General features: G+C 53.2%; 1 protein-coding gene across 2 annotated transcripts; it reads left to right on the forward strand.

Moving 5' to 3' along the window:
* Positions 1-617: 617 nt before the first annotated feature.
* On the forward strand, positions 618-14,896 carry TMEM114 (transmembrane protein 114; the record flags this gene model as incomplete). 2 transcript variants are annotated; one of them, XM_081089922.1, is made up of 4 exons in its annotated part: positions 618-837; positions 1,070-1,150; positions 11,395-11,532; positions 13,352-14,896. In XM_081089922.1, 4 exons carry the CDS (start codon positions 618-620, stop codon positions 13,582-13,584), a joined length of 672 nt encoding a protein of 223 aa, XP_080946048.1. The 2 variants fall into 2 exon arrangements, with proteins under 2 accessions (XP_080946048.1, XP_080946049.1); XM_081089923.1 differs by lacking the exon at positions 11,395-11,532 and having other exon boundaries at positions 13,352-13,584.
* Between the last annotated feature and the right edge of the window lie 2,690 nt (positions 14,897-17,586).

The following is a 17,586-nucleotide window of genomic DNA, read 5'->3' on the forward strand; positions in this document are numbered from 1 at the left end:
TAGACCATTGCTCTAATGAACTTTTAGGAAAAACAAGGGTCTGCCTTTTCCTGCTGTGGCCAGCCTAGAAAATCAGCTGAAGGTGATTTTGGAGGAAGGGTTATTGGAGCTGCACGGTGAGAGGCTACTGAGGATTATCCGTAAGCCTGGGGGCTGTGAGGCCCACAGCGTCCCTTCTTACTCCCCCAGTTTGTGGAAGGCCACCTTCCCTCCCCTACACAGAGGAGGAGGGGGTGCACCGTGGGGCGGGGAGCAGGAGCTGTGGAAGGGCTGGCGAAGGAGGACTCCTCCTGACACACGGAGGGAGGGCGGGGGGAGGGGAGGGAGTTGAGGAGGAGGTGTAGGGAGTAAGGAAGGCTGGGGTGGAAAGGGAGGGCAGGGCAGAGTGGGCAACGCTGGGGGTTCTTGGAGAGTGAGGTGGGGGTTGGAGGGAGAAGGGCCTGGGGAAGAAGTGAGGAGAGGGAAGAGAGGGTGCGCTTGGGCTGGCGGGAGTGTGGTCTGAGGGAGCAGGTGAAACTCTGAGGGGCGGAGCCAGGGACGGGGGGAAGGATCGGGGTCCAGGGCCGGGGTTCCAGACCCCGGCTGGGCGGCGCGGGCAGCGGAGCGGGAGCTGGGCCATGCGGGTGCCCCTGGCGGTGCTGGCGGGGGTGGCGGCGCTGGCCGGGGCGCTGAGCTTCGTGCTGCTGGCGGCCGCCATCGGCACCGACTTCTGGTACATCATCGACACGCGGCGGCTGGAAAGCGGCGCCCGGGAGGCGCGGGGCGGTGCAGGGGGCGCCAACCGCAGCCAGCTCGAGCCTCTGAGCTCGCACTCCGGTCTCTGGCGGACCTGCCGGGGTAAGGGGCCGGGGACCTGTTGCTGGGCGCGCACCCCTCCGCGAGCCGCCGAGCCTCGAACGCGTGGTCCCGGGGCGGGAGGGCGGTGGGCAGGGAGCGGTGGCTGCCAGCATCCCTCTGAGACCGACTCTCCACTCGCGCTCCCGGTGGGGCACCTGGGGGCTTGGGGGCACCTGCGGGCCGGGGTCCCAACGCCAGGGCGCCGGCCCACTGCCTCCTCTGCCCCCTCCAGTCCAGAGCCCGTGCGCGCCGCTGATGAACCCCTTCTGGCAGGAGAACGTGACGGTCAGCGACTCTAGCCGACAACTTCTCAGTGAGTCCGGGAAGGGGGTTTGGAGGGAGACCCCGGGGCTGGCCACCAGTTTGGGAGCCCCTCTCCCACAGGCGGGCGGGGGCGGGGCGGGGCGGACGGGGCGGTGGGGAGGGAGTAGGTAGGGCCTCTTTGGCTGCAGCTGGAACCGGGTGCGGTCTAGGATTCGTTCGACAAACGCTGACGACAGGCTTTCTGTGCTCCAGGCAGGGTGCTGAGGAGTAAGACCCAGGCCTGCCCTCCAGGAGCTCGCAGACCCGCTGGGGCGACAAATTGGGGAACTCGCAGTTGCATTTTAGAGTGACAGCGGCATGAGAGAGGGCGGGTGATCCCCGGACACACCTACACCCGCTGGGGAGCTGAATGCCCCAAAGAGAGCAGGTCTGATCCTGTGGAACCCCAGGCGCACCCATGTCAGCCTCATTTGTATCCTCACTGTTGAAGATAAAAGAGCGAGGGAGGACTCCTGCCGCCTGGGAGGGAGATGGGGAGTTGAGGAGGAGTTGCCTGGCTGTGGCCAGATGGAATAAATACTTGCTGAATGGTTCAGGGAAGGCAATTCGGAGGCAGGAAACAGCCCTCTCCCTCCAGGGGCCATGGTGTCTGCGTTGGTCATGGCTGATTTCCCACATCACTAGTGACCTGGTACTTGTAGCAAGGGAGAGGGCCAGCCCTACCGTAGATAAAGGCCCGCTTCTTATCACAGTGCCCAGCATAGAGCCTGGAGCGCAGTGAAGGTGTAAGGACGGAATGCAAGAAGGCAGACAGGGGCCGGAAGAACACTGGTGGAGGGAGGGAGATAAATGTGATAGTTCAGCTTGTAGCGGGCCAGACACGGAGCCAGATGCTGCCCATCTATGTCGCCATTTAATCCCACAGCCTCCATTTCCATCTTCATTTTTCCAGCAAGGAAGCTGAGGCCCAGGGATGAACCGTAGAAAGGATCCGATGAGGCAATGAGGAGTGAGTTCCATAGACCTTGCAAAATGAGGGCCTTTTTTGATAGACTTACTGAGGCTTGTCCCTAACATGGCCCACCAGGGCTGCCAGGGTCCCTTTCCAATTCCATGGTCCCCTTCGCTCTTTTCTTTGTAACTATGAACTATGCTGGCCTTGGGCCCGTCCTGAGAACATGCCAAGTTTCCTCCGGCCACAGGGACTTTGCACATGCCATACCCTCGACCTGGAGTCTGTCTGCTCCTACTTGCCAGCTTGGCTTGGTCAAGCTTCTACTCCTAATACAGGTTGTGTGACCTTTTGGGGGTTAAAATCTGATGCCCTCATTAGACTGTGAGCTCCATGAGGGCGGGGACCATGCCTGTCTGGCCACTGCGGAATCCCCAATATTTAGCACAGAGGTTGGCATAGAGTAGGCCATGAAGCAAGGTTTTCTGAGCAGGTATGAGAGTGAATGCAGACTATAGGTTAGATGTGGAACTCAGTATATATTTGTTGAATGAATGAGTAAATTAATGAACCAGAACTGTTTCTCTGTAGTCCAGTGGCTTGCTAGGAAATATTTAACAACTGGCTCTCTGGGGGAAGGGAGTCTTGATTTATAGCGTTTGCCAATTTCTGTGGTGTAAATATTTCTAGTGTGGTCAATTTCTAGCTATCAACATGATGTTAATGGGCTCATCCCTAAAATGTAATAGTTGGGTCTTGTGAGCTGATATGACCCAGTTCCAGCACACCACTGCATGAAGTCCCACTGAAGGAGACATCCTCCAGACACCAGGAATATGTGAGAAGTTGACAAAAGATGGAGGTACCAAGGACTCTGTCCTCAGCCCCAGGCTGGACCAGGGGGAACTTTTGGGAGTTCCTAGAGCATTGTTTCAAGAATAATCGAGTTCCTGACCTTGAAGTAAGGGAATTGGGGTTCAAATCCCAGCTCAGTCCCTTACCAGGACCCTCTGTGAACCTGGGATAGGTGTCTTAACTTCTCTGAGCTTCTCTTTCCACTTCTTTCAAAATGAGATGTCAAAACCATGAGGGGGTGTGGTCAGGCTCTCACAAACTAGCTGGATGAAAAATATATAACTTTACCTTGCACCTCACATAGGGCCTGGTCATTGTGGGGTGCCTATGCTGCATGAAAGAATGATTTCATCTAAAAGTGCTAGGCACATAGTACATGCTCAATAAAGGCAAGTCCTCTTGACCATTTCTCCAGCCTCTTTTAGATGTGGCCTCATCTATGGAGTGCTGATCCTTTGCTGGCTGGGTGCTGGCATTCTGCCTACTGAACACATCTGTGGGTAAATTGGGTGGCACTGGTCTGGCTTTTTTGTGAGACTTGATGATGCAACACCTCTGTGTGCTCCAGGACTTTAAGAAACAGGCAAACTCAAATCCAGAGTCTGTTCATCTGTGCAGCCTCTGGCCTAGGTCTAACCCTCAGCCTCACTGCCAACGAGGTGTGTGACCTGGTCAAGCCTCTGTACCTCTCCTGGGAAAAATGAGCATAACTATCATCTCTTTTCATAAGGATATGCAAGGGATGAAATGGGAGAGTGTTTTTAAAGAGCCGTAGGCAGTGCCTGGCCTTGTAAGTGCCCCTTAAGTGGTAGCTGCTATTATTACCATTATGTCACCCATGGAAGAGAGCAGGGTGCCCTTCAGACCGTGTATTTGCTGCAGATCACCCCTGGAGACAGCTTTTCCCAGAATCTTCTTATCCCCAGAACGAATTTTGAATCTTGTCCAAGCTCTTTAATGATGTGAAGATATTCTATTTCTTTAAGGACCCGCTGCAGAGGCCATGAAGAAGAGAGGCTAGTTGTCAAGGCAGCATGTTTTCTGGGTCAGCTTCTTGGCCAAGCCCTAGTGGAGGGAGTATGGGAAGAAGCTTGGATTTGTCCTCCAAGAAAACCCAAGCAGGCAGGGCCTGGAATAATTTTTGGTGAAGAGAGGTCATCCAATTCAGCACAGTGGAGATAAAAGAGCCACAGTCTAGTTGTATCAGCCCGGAGTCTTTTGATGGCAAGTGACAGAAACTCAAGTTGTACTTGTTTAAACTTGCTTCCTAGTGCAAGTAGCTGGAAAGCTCCAGCCTTCTGGCATCCAGAGAACTAAACTCAATTTCTTTCTTTTCCTCTCTGGGTTTTGCTCCTGTTTGGGTTCTGTTTTCAAATCCTCCCCAGTCTTAGCAACCCAAGTAGGAGGAGACTTTCTATTTCTTAAGTAATTCTGCAAAACCTTCAGATAGGCTTCTCATTGGACCAGACGAGATCACATGCCCAGGTCTGAGCCAGTCACTGTGGTGGAGGGGATGGGTTGTGCTAACTGGCCCTGAGTTACCTGCTACTTGTCAGGAGGGACCAGGTCAGCCCTATCATAGACAAAGGCCCACCTCTTATCAGCTGTGTGACTTCTGGCAAGTCACCTGCTTCCTTAAACAGGCTGCTTTGAGATGAAATGAGGTCACGTAAGCAAAGCACCCGACTCGGAGGGCACTGCTCACAGTAGGAGCACAATTAACATCTCCTCCTCCTCTGTCATATTGCTTCCCTTAGCTGCAGGCTTTTCATCTGTACAATGGAGCTTTCACAACCACCCCAAGAGGCAGGTACTATTGTTATCATCTTCACTTTTCAAACGAGGAAACCAAAGCGCAGAGAGGTTAGGTAAATTGCCAAAGTTCGCACAGTAACGGGAAGATCTGGGATTTGAACGCAGGCAGTTTCTAACCCTTTTAGAATGATGACACACCAAGTGTAATGTCAGTATCACATGAGTGTACTAAGACCGGAGGCCATGTCAGCCCAGAGGAGGGGCTCCTGGCCTTTCTTGGGTTTGGATTCCTGCTGTGCTACTCTGCCTCCTCCAGACAGGCAACCAGGGATGAGGAGGAGTAGTCGGTGCAGGAGTGCGAGGCAGGACAGAGCGCAGCGTGTTCCAGACACAACTGGAAGTGCCTCTTGGGTGCACCTCAAGCCCTCCCCGTGTCTGACCCCCCTGTCACCTTCCAAGAGCCCAGGGGGAAGGTCAGGCTGGTCATCCCCCAGACAAGCACCCCAGACCCAGAAGGGTAAGTGTCTTGCCCAACACAGCAAACCAATGGCAGAAGCTGGACCGAGGCTAGTGGCCTGGCCGGCCATCCTCTGAGGAGGCAGGTTGGAAAATGACAAGATTGGTTTCCAGCAGGAGAGGAGGTGGTGGGGACCGACAGGGAGAAAGGATTGGGACATACTAATGTCAAGAGGCTCCCTGGGCCCAGGAGGGAACTTTTATGTGATGTGTGCATAGCAGGGAGGCAGCAGGTGCCTGGGGCCTGAGCTCCTCCAGGCATAGAGCCCCAGGCTTCAGGTGCCCCATGAAAGTCAAGCACACATTCTAAACTAAAAAAACTCATATTCAAGTAATTCCACTGCTTGGGGGTTTGCCATATCATTTTTGTAACATTGAAAAGCAAGACTCAGCTGCAGTGCCTATGCGTGGAGTCATGGCTGAGCATTCACATGTGGAATACCCATTCTATGGAATATTATGTGTCCTGCAAAAATAACACACGCACATGCACAGAACAAGAAGATATACTGCAGAATGAACAAAGCAGGTTCAGAGTGTTATGGGCAGTATGATTCCATTTGTGATCCCTCTCCCCCAAACCTCCCGATATTATACCTTCTCTGTGAGTATATGCCAACATTTTAAGATGCATCTTTATTTTATATGCCATTAAGAAAGAAGACAAGCCTGGCAATTATTAGTGTGAGATGCTGTGGGTGATCAAACACATTCAAGTGTATGTCCTAGAGAAATAGGTAAATATATGGGAAGACATGGGAATAAATAGAAAAAAGACTGGAAGGATGTGCCTCCAAGCATTCCTGGAGGTTCATTAGGGGAGGAGGGGAAGAGAGAGGAGTTGAGGGTGGCCAAACAGGTGTTGTTTGAATCTTCTCTAAGAAGAATGTTATATATTCCATCAAACTACCCCCAAGAAGAAGCCCTAGGGAGCAGTGCACAGGTAACTATTTGTGACCGCTGCCCGTCTTTCCAGCTGCATGAGCTGAGCTATGTGTGCTTTCTGGGTACCTCCTCTTTGAGGTCTTGGCATATTCTGCCCCCTCTTTGGGGAACACCCATCCCTTCTCTCTGTCCAGTTACCACCTCCTCATCTGTCTTCCAGGTCTCAGCTAGGTTGTCTCCTCTCCCCCAAGTCCTTCCTCACTCCCAGGCTGGGTTAAACACCCCTTGTCGTAGTCCCACCACCCTTTGTCAGCCTCCTTTATTGTTCCATTCCAGCTCTGACTCTTCATAGCTGTTCCATCTTGAGCAACTAACATAGGAACCTTGCATCCTAGTTTTCTTGTCTGTGAAATGGGAATTAAAAAGTCCTACCGGCAGAGCCTATGGTAGTTGAGGACAAGAAAGAAACAATTATTCCAACATTCAAAGGCTATAACAGCTTGGCAAAACCAGGAGATAATCCAGGGGCCAATCGACAGGTGAGGAAACAGGCTTTTGAGAGGGGACATCATTTGCTTGGTAAGAGGTAGAGTAAGGCTCTGAACTTAGGTCTTGTAGAGTCCTGCTCCTCCCGTATCACCACAATGCATCCTGGAGGCCATGAAGATAACCAGGGCCAGCCCCCACCCTCAAGCGGGCTAAGTTCTGGTGACCACAGACTCAAGGATAGATATTCACAACAATTTTAGACATCCACATTCTTACCAGGCATAACAGGACCGAAGGCCTTTGGGCCCATCTTGGAGTCCCACAGTCACATTGACAAGATTTGAAACGAAAGACAGTGGCATTTCCCTCTGTGGGAAAGGGTTCCTGAGACTTCCTTCTTTGGCCAGAGCTTCTGGTGTTTCTGGAGGACAGGCAGGTGCCTGCTGTCCTTAAGAGTAGATCTGTTACTTAGCCAACCACCTGGGGCTCCTGATCTCGCGAGCATTGTGGGAGCCCCGTTTTCCCACCCAGCCATTCTTTGAACAGTGTGAGCATGGAGCAGCCACAAGCACCGCTTTCCTTGGTGGGAACACCTTAGCTTCTTTCTGGGTTTGCTTTCTTTTTCCTTGTAACAAAGCACTTTTTTGGGGGGTCTTGTTTGATTATTTATTTTTGCATCCCACACATAAGTGAAATCATTCGTTATTTGTCTCTCTCCGGCTGACTTGATTCACTCAGCACAGTACCCTCTGGGTCCATCCATGCCGCTGCAGATGGCAAGATTTCATTCTTTTTTATGGCTGAGTCATGTTCCATTGTGTATATGCACCATCTCTTCTTTATCTCTTTGTCTATTAGTGGACACTTAGATTGCTTCCATATCTTGGTTATTACTAGTAATGCTGCAATAAACATGGGAGTGCATATACTTTTTTTTCGAACTGGTATTTTGTATTTCTGTGGATTAATACCCAGAAGTGGAATTGCTGGGTCATATGGTAGTTACATTTTAATTTTTTAAGGAACTTCCACACTGTTTTCCACAGCGGCTGCACCAATTTACATCCCCACTGACAGTGCACGAGGGTTCCCTTTTCTCCACATCCTCACCAACACTTGTTGTTTGTTGATGTGTTGATGATAGCCATTCTGACAGGTTTGAGGTGAGATCTCATTGTGGTTTTAATGTGCGTTTTTCCTGATGGTTAGTGATGTGGAGCATTTTTCATGTGTCGATTTGCCATCCGTATGTCCTCCTTGGAGAAGTGTCTATTCAGGCACTTCGCCCATTTTTTTTTTTTTTTTTTTTAAAAACTGGATTGTTTGTTTTTTGGTGTTAAGTTGTATGTATTCTTTATATATTTTGGATATTAACCCTTTATCAGATGTATCATTTGCAAATATCTTCTCCCATTCAGGTGGTTATCTAGCAACAAAGCATTTTTGAGTCAAAAAGATCTCTTGCACTTGGGTACTCATTTGCCCTTGATGAAACCATGGCCTGCCAACATTATCATTAATTTTACAGAGTAACCTTAGCTATCATCTGCTGCGTCCCCACTGTAAACTATAAGGGATTGGAAGGTGTCACCCCCCAAAGTCAGGTCCACGTACCTGGGAATGGGACATTATTTGGAAAAAAAGTCTTTGCAGATGCACTTAAGTGAAGGATCTTGAGATGAGATCACCCTAAGTTAAATCGGTGGGCTCTCAGGCCTATACCAAGCGTCCTGATAGGAAAAGGAGAATCAGAGGTGAGAAAAGAAGGCCGTATGGAGATGGAGGTAGATGCTGGCGTGAGGCTGCTACAAGCCAAGGAATGGTGGTCAGAGGCAGTCAGCCACCACTGAGAGCTGGAGAGGCGGGGAAGGGTTCTCCCCTAGAGCTTCTGGAGGGACCGTGGCCCTGCTGACACCTCGATTTTGCACTTGAGGCCTCCAGAGCACAAGAGAAGAAAGCCCTGCTGTGTTTAAGACACCTAGTTGGCAGTAATTTGTCACGGCAGCTCGAGGAAACAAATACGACCACTGTATCCAAAGAGGTGCCCCCCCTCACTGCCCGTTCCTCTCCCCCCCTACCCCCATCATCATGCCTATTTCCTCTGGACATGTCCAAGTCCATGATTGCCTCCCTCTCCTCACTGGTCTCTCTCCTGTCCCTGCCGACAGGGACCTTGTCTGTCAGGGTGTCCAGGCTCTGCCTCAGAGCTCGCCCCTCTCTAGGCCCGTAGGCATTAGTTTCTGAATGTGACGTGGCTGGCGAGGGGCACATACCCAGAGAGGACAGCACTCCTGCTCTGAGACTGCAGGAAAAATCAAGAAATAACGAAGGCGAAGGCCCGTGAAAAAAATAGAAGACGCTAAACTAAATTTCAGCAGGGGCTCTTACAACTCTGGAGGTGGGGGCGGGGACCTGTTCTTCCCGGGCTTTTAATTGAATGCGTACATCAAGTCAGCTGGCGGAGCATCTGGGGACCCTGCGTGCGGGCGCCAGGCGGAGGTGGCTCTGGGAAACCTCATTAATTTCTAAATGAGAAATGATTTCATTTCTCAGCCGGCGTCTGGAGGCAGGGCCAGGCGGGCACCAGGCCCACAGGACCAGGTTTCACACCAGCTGCTGTGCTTCCTTGCCCATGATTTTTCCTTAAGAAAGGGAGGAAGGAAGGGAGGATGGGCCAGGGAGGGGCCACAGGTCTCCTCCCCCAATCACATTTTCTCCTGTGACAGCCCTGGGGGGGAGGGGTAGGCGCGGTGATGGGGGGAGGGGGCACGGAGATCAGCCTGGTCTTCCTGACTCACCAAGGTGGCGGCATTTAGAGAGTGAAGACAAGGTGCTGTGGTCACAGTGGAAGTCACACTGAATCGTTATCTTCACCCTCCTGATCACTGGCAGGGTGATGACTTAGTGAGCACTTACTCTACGACACAGACTAAATTACGCGTCACTGCGAGCCAGGTAGCATCCCCTTCATCTCACACCTGCAGAGACGGGGCCTCTGAGGGATGAGTGACATGCCAAGGCCCCAGGCACAGCCTGACCTCAAATGCTGACCACCTGGCCCTGAAATCCATGCATTTAGCCACAGTGAGGCCATCTCACAAGCTTCCCAGCCACGGCCTCCTAGGAACCTGGAGGGGAGAAGGGCAGTCAGGTGCCTCGGGGCTTTTGCTCTCTCACCTTGCCCGGCCTTCCCTCTCGCTCTATACCGGCCAGAAACATGCGACCCTGCCCAATCTGACGGCGGGGCCGTGCGGTCTCCTTCATGCCCGGGAAGGAGGAAACATATCGGGATGGTTAGTGATGTCTACGAAAAACACCCAGTTTTCTCAGCAGTCACACCCCCAGCACACGATGCATGACCTGTGGAGCTGCTTTTCTATTTACTTCTTGACGGAATTGAGTGTGGTGTATAGTACGCGTGGAAAACAAAGAAGGCAAAGTTAAAAAACCCTCAAATACTTAAAGATGTATTTTTCCTCTTTCGTCTCTGTCACTCTCTCCTTCCATCTCTGTCTTTCCCTCCAAAGTACACACACACACACACACACCCCAGAGGCACAGGTACATCCTAAGCTCACTGTAAAAAAACAACACTGCCATAGTTTTATTGCTTTAGCTCTTAATTAATTAGGTCCACAAATGCCTGTTGAACACTCACCTTAAGAGCCCGACTAGACATTCAGGGATACACCCAGGGATACCATTGCACAGGAGACAAGATCTGGCTCGTCAAGGAGCTCAGGGCTCAGCAGGTGAGACAGGGAAGCGACTAAGATGCCGCAACACAGGGAACAAAGGCAGGACAGTGGCTGGGAGCCCAGGGCCCAGAGAGGGGGCGTGGCAGGCCCGGTGCAGGGATAGGCTTCCCCAGGGAGTGCAGCTCCCGCCCTGAAGGGGAGAGGACAGGATTTGTAGTCCTGCCCAGCTTGTCGCCAAAAAGATTTAAAGAGGCTCGGTTCCCAGCTCGCAGCAAATGACCGGTATGTATTTGGTAAATGAGTGCCTGGTGAAAGAGAACTTTGCAATTGTTTCCTGTCTGCTTTGGCTGCCGGGAGGCTCAGAGCCAAAGTGGTGGCAACTGTTTAGACCTGGAGATCTTGAAACCCCAGAGGTCCTCCAGCCCTCTCCCCACCCCACCCCATCACCATGGGTCTTGGCTTTCACACAATTCGTCCTCTTGTACTTTCTGATCTTGTAGCCCGAATTCTGATCATGCCTTGTGATGTGACGTGCCTCTCCGTTCCATCACTCCATGCCGCCCTCACCCGCTTCCCCAGGGGACTCCACCTCACCACGCACACTCCCGTCTTGACCTGTGACCCCTGCCCTTCACCCCCCATCTGCCTCCCTCACCTCCCGCAGGTCTTTGGGGGGGGGGGGATGTCACTTCCTCAGGGGAAATCACCGCCGGAACCCCCCTCTGCTTTGTTCACTCCCCTCCCCGCGCATCTGTCACCGTCTCTCAACTCTGTCACTCATTTCTGTGTCCACTGCTTCACCCCACTCCCTAAATATCAGCCCCACGAGGGGAGAAGGCTCGGTGTGTTTGCTACTGAGCCGGCCGGGCCGATGTGCCCGGCACACAGTTTACGCTCAACAAACCTTAGTCGCTGCGCGAATGAGCGGGTGAACCATAGCAGTTCCTACCTCGCAGGGGCCTGGAGTGAAGCCTGATGCTTATTCGACACAAACCTCGCACGGACGAGCCTCAGTCACTGTGGTTGTTATTATTGTGAGTAATAGTAATGGCCGTGTTAATTAAAACCAGGAGGTGCCCAGGAAATGCTTGCTGACTGGCTGCAGGGCGTTGGTAACCCTCGCCTGCCCCCCTCTCTCCTCAGCCATGCACGGGACCTTCGTGATTCTGCTCCCCCTCAGCCTCATCCTCATGGTGTTTGGGGGGATGACAGGGTTTCTGAGCTTCCTCCTCCGAGCCTCCCTCCTCCTGCTGCTCACGGGGACCCTCTTCCTCTTTGGAGGTAGGTGCCCGCCCTACCTGGGGTTCCGGCTGCAGGAGGGGCTATGCAGGAACCCCCAGCAAGGAAGGGGAGGGGAGGGAAGGGGGGAGGAGAGGAGAGGGGAGGGGAGGGAGGGGAGGGAGGGGAAGGGAGGGGGGAGGGGAGGGGAAGGGAGGGGGGCCCAACGCCTCAGGGGCTCAGCTTCCCCATCGGTGACATCCCAATTGGAAGAATGAGGGGTTTCCAGCCCGGGGCCCCTGGGTCTGTGGTCCCGGGAGGGAGGCGGCGGGGTGGGGGCAGGGACTGAGAATTGCTCCCGCGGTTTCACCAAAGGAGCCGCAGGGGAGCGTCCCCCGCAGGCGGTGGGCTGTCAGGGACCGCGCCCTGGCCGCCTGCTCTCCTGTGCACCTGCCGCTCACAGGCGCGGCTCTGCCTGCTTGCACACTTGCACACTTGCACACGGCAGCACCGTTTGCTTGGCAGCCCCGAGGCTTTCAAAGACGGCTGCAGCACGGGGCTGGCTGTTCCCAGCACTGCCCCATTAAACTTTCTGTGATGGCGAAGTCCTCTAACCCGCGCGGTGCAGGGCGGGAGCTGCAGACCAGGCCGCGGAGCTCTGCCACGTGGGGGTGCCAGTGAAGGGCGGAGCTGCCCATTTCAATAAAGTCCGCACTGGGACTGGGCAGCACAGCGCTAAGTACTTATCTTCGAAGCCCCTGGGACTCAGCCCATTGGGGCAGACAGACATTAGCTAAGTCATTTCACAAATAAATGCACAATTGAGGTAGCATCTCACGCCTGTCAGGATGGCTACCATCAACAAGTCAGCCAATGACAAGTGCTGGCGAGGATGTGGAGAAAAGGGAACCCTGGTGCACTGCTGGTGGGAATGCAGACTCGTGCAGCCACTGTGGAAGACAGTATGGCGTTTCCTCAGAAAGTTAAATATGGAACTGCCTTGTGACCCAGTGATCCCACTCCTGGGAATATATCCCAAGAAACCCAAAGCACCAATCAGAAAGAATGTATGCACCCCTATGTTCATAGCAGCGCAATTTGCAATAGCTAAGAGCCGGAAACAGTCTAAGTGCCCATCAGTAGGTGAGTGGATAAAAAGCTGTGGTACATCTACACCATGGAATACTATGCAGCAGTAAAAAAGAAGGACCTCTTACCCTTTGAGACAGCACGGAGGGACCTGGAGAGTATCATGCTGAGTGAAATAAGTCGGTCAGAGAAAGACAAGTATCACATGATCGCACTCATATGTGGAATCTAAGTAACAAAATAAACTGATGAATGGAAAACAAAACAAAACGAAAACCCCAAAACAAATAGATGCAAAATGACAGTTCAGACCTGGGCCATCATGGAGGGCTATGTGGGGGCTGTGAGGCTCAGAACAGACCCGTGAGCTGAGATATGGGGATGGAGAGGAGGTAAGTGATGGCATCAGGAAGGGAAGGGGCCGAAACCGGTTTGGCTCAGTGGATAGAGTGTCGGCCTGAGGACTGAAGGGTCCCAGGTTCGATTCCGGTCAAGGGCATGTACCTGGGTTGCGGGAACATCCCCAGTAGGGAGTATGCAGGAGGCAGCTGATCGATGTTTCTCTCTCATCGATGTTTCTAACTCTCTATCTCTCTCCCTTCCTCTCTGTAAAAAATCAATAAAATATATTTTTAAAAAAAAGGAAGGGAAGGGAAGGGAGGGTGCATGGGGGAGAGGGACCGGCCTGGGCAAAGGCCCTGGGGTGGAAGGAGGACACGCTGGGAGAGGGCAGGATGGCTGGGCCGGGGGAAGAGGCCGCAGGGTTAGATCTGCTCTCCTCTGTCCCCTGCAGCCCTCGTCACGCTCGCTGGCATCAGCATCTACATCGCGTACTCGGCCGCCGCCTTCCGGGAGGCGCTGTGTCTGCTGGAGGAGACGGCCCTCCTGGACCAGGTGGACATCCGCTTCGGCTGGTCCCTGGCCCTGGGCTGGGTCAGTTTCATCGCTGAGCTGCTCACCGGAGCAGCCTTCCTGGCAGCGGCCCGCGTGCTCAACCTGAGACGGAGGCAGGACCAGGCCATCTGAGTCTGGAGGCCGGGTGGTGGTGGGAGGGAGGCTGGCCTGGGCCTCAGGGACCCATCTTGGTGGGCTGTGGTCTCCTGTTCCACAAAGACCACCAGTGGAAGCCAGGGGCCAACCCCAGGACGCTGTGGCCTGAGCTCTGGGCCTGCTGTCCTCTCAGCGCCTGTGCGGTGTGCTGTGTGCTGTGTGCATGCGGCTGTGTGTCCTGTGGGCTGGAGGAGGCCGAGGGAGTGTAGGACTGTGACAAAACAACCCTTAATCATAAACAGAGCATTGCAGACTGCAGCCTCTGTGTGCCTGCTCTGGTTTCATTTCATCCTCACCGCTGCCCTTTGGGTCAGTTCCTCTTCTTTGGTAAGGACATGGAAGACCAGAGAGGTTAGGTGAGTTGCACAAAGGTGCACAGCAGAGCTAGTGGCATATTCCTCCTTCCGAAACAGTGCTCAATCCTTTACCACAGCTTTTCTGAGCAGGTTCCCGCCTGGACATGGTTACCGTGTGGGACGCAGACATGTTAACTGGCTGAGGGTCCTGGGGAGAAAGGAATACGACTGGGACTGACATTCAGATCTGCCTGATTCCTAGATGATTGTCTTTCCACTCCTGCCACTGCCTACACAAGCATGTCAAACTTGTGGCCCACAGGCCGCATGCCTCATTTATTTGGCCCGTGTTAGCCTTTGAGTTTGACATGCTTGGCCTACACCACCGACTTTTCTATCTGCGTTTGGGTTAGGACACAGCTGCTGCTTCTTTTCTGTTTAGTCTGGAGAAGTGTAAAGTGGGGGGAATGCCCGCAGAACCCAACCTGGGTGAGTGAGCAAGGCTGCAAAATCAGTTACCAGGCTGGAAAAAAAAAAAAGTGAAAAAAAATGTTTTGCACTGAGGGCAACCATGTCAATGAAAAGGCGGTCTTTTCTGCCACCTGCTGGTCATATGGTGGAACTGCGTCAGAGGCAGGACTTCAAAATATTTGTTTTCAGCGTGTTCAGCAGTGAATGGGGCAAATGCAAGGCAGGGGTTCTCAACTGGGGATGAGACATTTGACACCGTCTAGAGATAGTTTTGGTTCTTACAACTGGGGATGAGTACTACTCGCATCTAGTGGGTGGAGGCCAGGGAGCTGCTAACATCCTACAGCTCACAGGACAGCCCCACAACAAAGAATGACCCAGTCCCACATGTCAGCAGTGCCAACACTGAGGAATCCTGCTAGGGGAACGAAAATGAATAAAAACAGAAGAAAACGTGTGTACTCAAGCAACTGACAAATCCTGGGAAAGAGTCTCATTCAATAAATGTTCACCAAACACCTACTATGTGTCAAGAACTGTTCTTGGTGTGAATGGATGACAAGATTCCTGCCTTTACTAACCTACATGGAAACAGCCAATAAACACGTGGACCAACAATACATATGAGAAATTCAAATAGTAATTAACGTTGTGAAGAACATAAACAGGCTCATGAGATGGAGGGTGGCTGGGAGAGACACTACTGCCAGAGGACAGTCGGGGAGGGCCTCTTGGAGGAGGTGGCATTGTGCTGAGACATGAATGAGGAAACTGCTATGTGAGGAAACAGAAGACTAGGCAGGTGACAGTACGTGCAAAGGCCCTGAGGTAGGTACAGGTTTATGTATTTGGGGGAAAGAAAGAAGGAGAATTGAGGGAGAATGGTGGGAGGTGAAGTGAGAGAGGGAGAAAGATGGAGAGGAGGTGGGATGGTAGTGCCCATGGTCCATGGTAAGGAGGTGCTGATGACTGAGCAAGGTTTGGAACCATCTCATTCCATTCCATTCCATTCCACTCCACTCCACTCCATTCCACTCCACTCCACTCCACTCCACTCCATTCTATTCCACTCCACTCCACTCCACTCCACTCCACTCCACTCCACTCCACTCCACTCCATTCTACTCCACTCCATTCCACTCCACTCCATTCTATTCCACTCCACTCCACTCCACTCCACTCCACTCCACTCCACTCCACTCCACTCCACTCCATTCTACTCCACTCCACTCCACTCCACTCCACTCCACTCCACTCCACTCCACTCCGATTATATTTTGAGAGCATTGGGAGCCTCTAAAGGAGCTCAGCAGCGGGTGAGGAGGTGCACAGGGTTAAGACAGTGGTTCCCAACCAGACTTGGTGGTAACAGCAGCTGGGGACTTAGAAAGGTCTAACGATTGGACCTCAACTGAACCCAAGAGAATCAAAACCTCAAAAGTGAGCCTGGGCGCTGGTGTTTACCTAATTCTTCTCCACCCTCACCCCCACCGCGACTCTGTTTGCCACTCCATTCACTCACTCCCATGTTTGCTCTCTCAGCAAAGGCTTGTTGGATGTCTGAGGTGACAAGGGCTGTGTGGGCACTGGGGGCTTAGCAATGAATGAAAGTGACGGAAACGCCTCACAGCGCTGCCGTGTGTGTGTGTGTGTGTGTGTGTGTGTGTGTGTGTGTGTGTGAGACAGAGACAGACAATGAACAGTGTGGGTAAACATGGGGTACGTTACCTGGGAAGAAGTTCCGTAAAGGAGTGGAGGCGTAGAAAGGTGTGTGGGGGGATGAACCATGCGCTGACTCTGACGCCCCATCGGGTCCTCGGCTGAGCAGGATCTGAGAGGCTGGCACCTCTTCGTCCTAATGTCACTCTGATCGACCCATTCAATAAGCGCTTTCCAGGCCCCGCTGTAGGGCAGGGAGGCATCTCCCGGAGGCCGGACAGGGGCTCAGGGAAGACCCAGCCCGCGTCTCCCACGCTGAGTTGGGTGCCTTTTCCTGGAGACGAACCTCAGGGCTGGGACCTCCCGGGATCGGGTGGAGCAGGAACGATGATAACCTCGACTTTGCAGAGGAGGGGACTGAAGCCGAGAAGAAAGGGCTTGCTCTGGGGGCTGCGGCAGGTGGGAGACCCAGGAGCCCCGCCCCTTCCCCCTCCCCCCTCCCCCTCCCCCCTCCCCCTGACATCCCAGCTGCTGGCTCCCTCCACCAGCTTCTGAGCCAGGATTTAATTGACAGTAAAACAGAGAGCAATCGCGGTCTCTGCTTATCCTCTCAGCGAGGCTCACTTGTCATTTCCCAGCACATGACACTTAGCAGCTGGGACCCTGATATTAGGCCTCCACGAACACCGAGCATTGAGCATCAAACATCGGGGAAGACTAATCTCTGCTGTGCTCCAACAGCAGCCTGCGCGTCTTCAAATATTTACAGTTCGGTCTCCTCGGGAGCCTATGGGGGGCGAGAAGGAGGGAGGGAGGGAGGGGGGAGGGAGGGAGGGAGGGAGGGAGATATATGAATACTGTAAAGGAGACAGAGGCAGAGATGGGGCGCAGGAAAGGCAGAGGACCACAGAGAAGAGAAGCGCTGCCTACAGAGAGAAAGAAGAGAAACAGGAAGAAAGAAGTGACAAGAGACAGGAAGAGAGCAGAAAAGGGTGGACAGAAAGGGATAGAATCTGAGAAAGGAGAGAGAGAGAGAGAGAGAGAGAGAGAGAGAGAGAGAGAGAGAGAGAGAGACAACACCGAGAAACAGAAATGAAAAAGCAGACACACAGAGAAATGAGGCTAACCTTAGAAGGGACCTCAGAGCCCAGAGGGTGGGGACGGGATGGCGATCCTGGGTGGACCTTGGTGGGGCGTAGCCGTGCGCAGGGGACAGTTCTGGATGCTGTGTAGGGTGTAGGGAGAGCAGTCCCGCAGGATGGTCCCTGCAGAGCTGGGGGACAGGAGCCCTGAGACAGCAGCAGGTCCTTTTCCAGGAGCAGGCGGCCATGGACATTGCGTGGGCAATCCTTACCTCAGTTTCCTTGTGTGTAACATCGGGGCGATGATGCAGTTCTCACAGTGCTTTATCTTCAGATAAGGGTGCTCAGCCTCCGAAATGGTCCTATCACATAAGAGGGCGAGTCCCAACCTTGCGATGATGACCTAGGAGGCCCTCCCATGCTCCTGTGTCCCTGACTGTGTCCAGGAGGCGTCTCCCTTGTGCACAGCA

The sequence above is a fragment of the Myotis nattereri genome, assembly GCF_964212035.1.
Source record: "Myotis nattereri genome assembly, chromosome: 4".
Taxonomy (NCBI): Eukaryota; Metazoa; Chordata; class Mammalia; order Chiroptera; family Vespertilionidae; genus Myotis; species Myotis nattereri.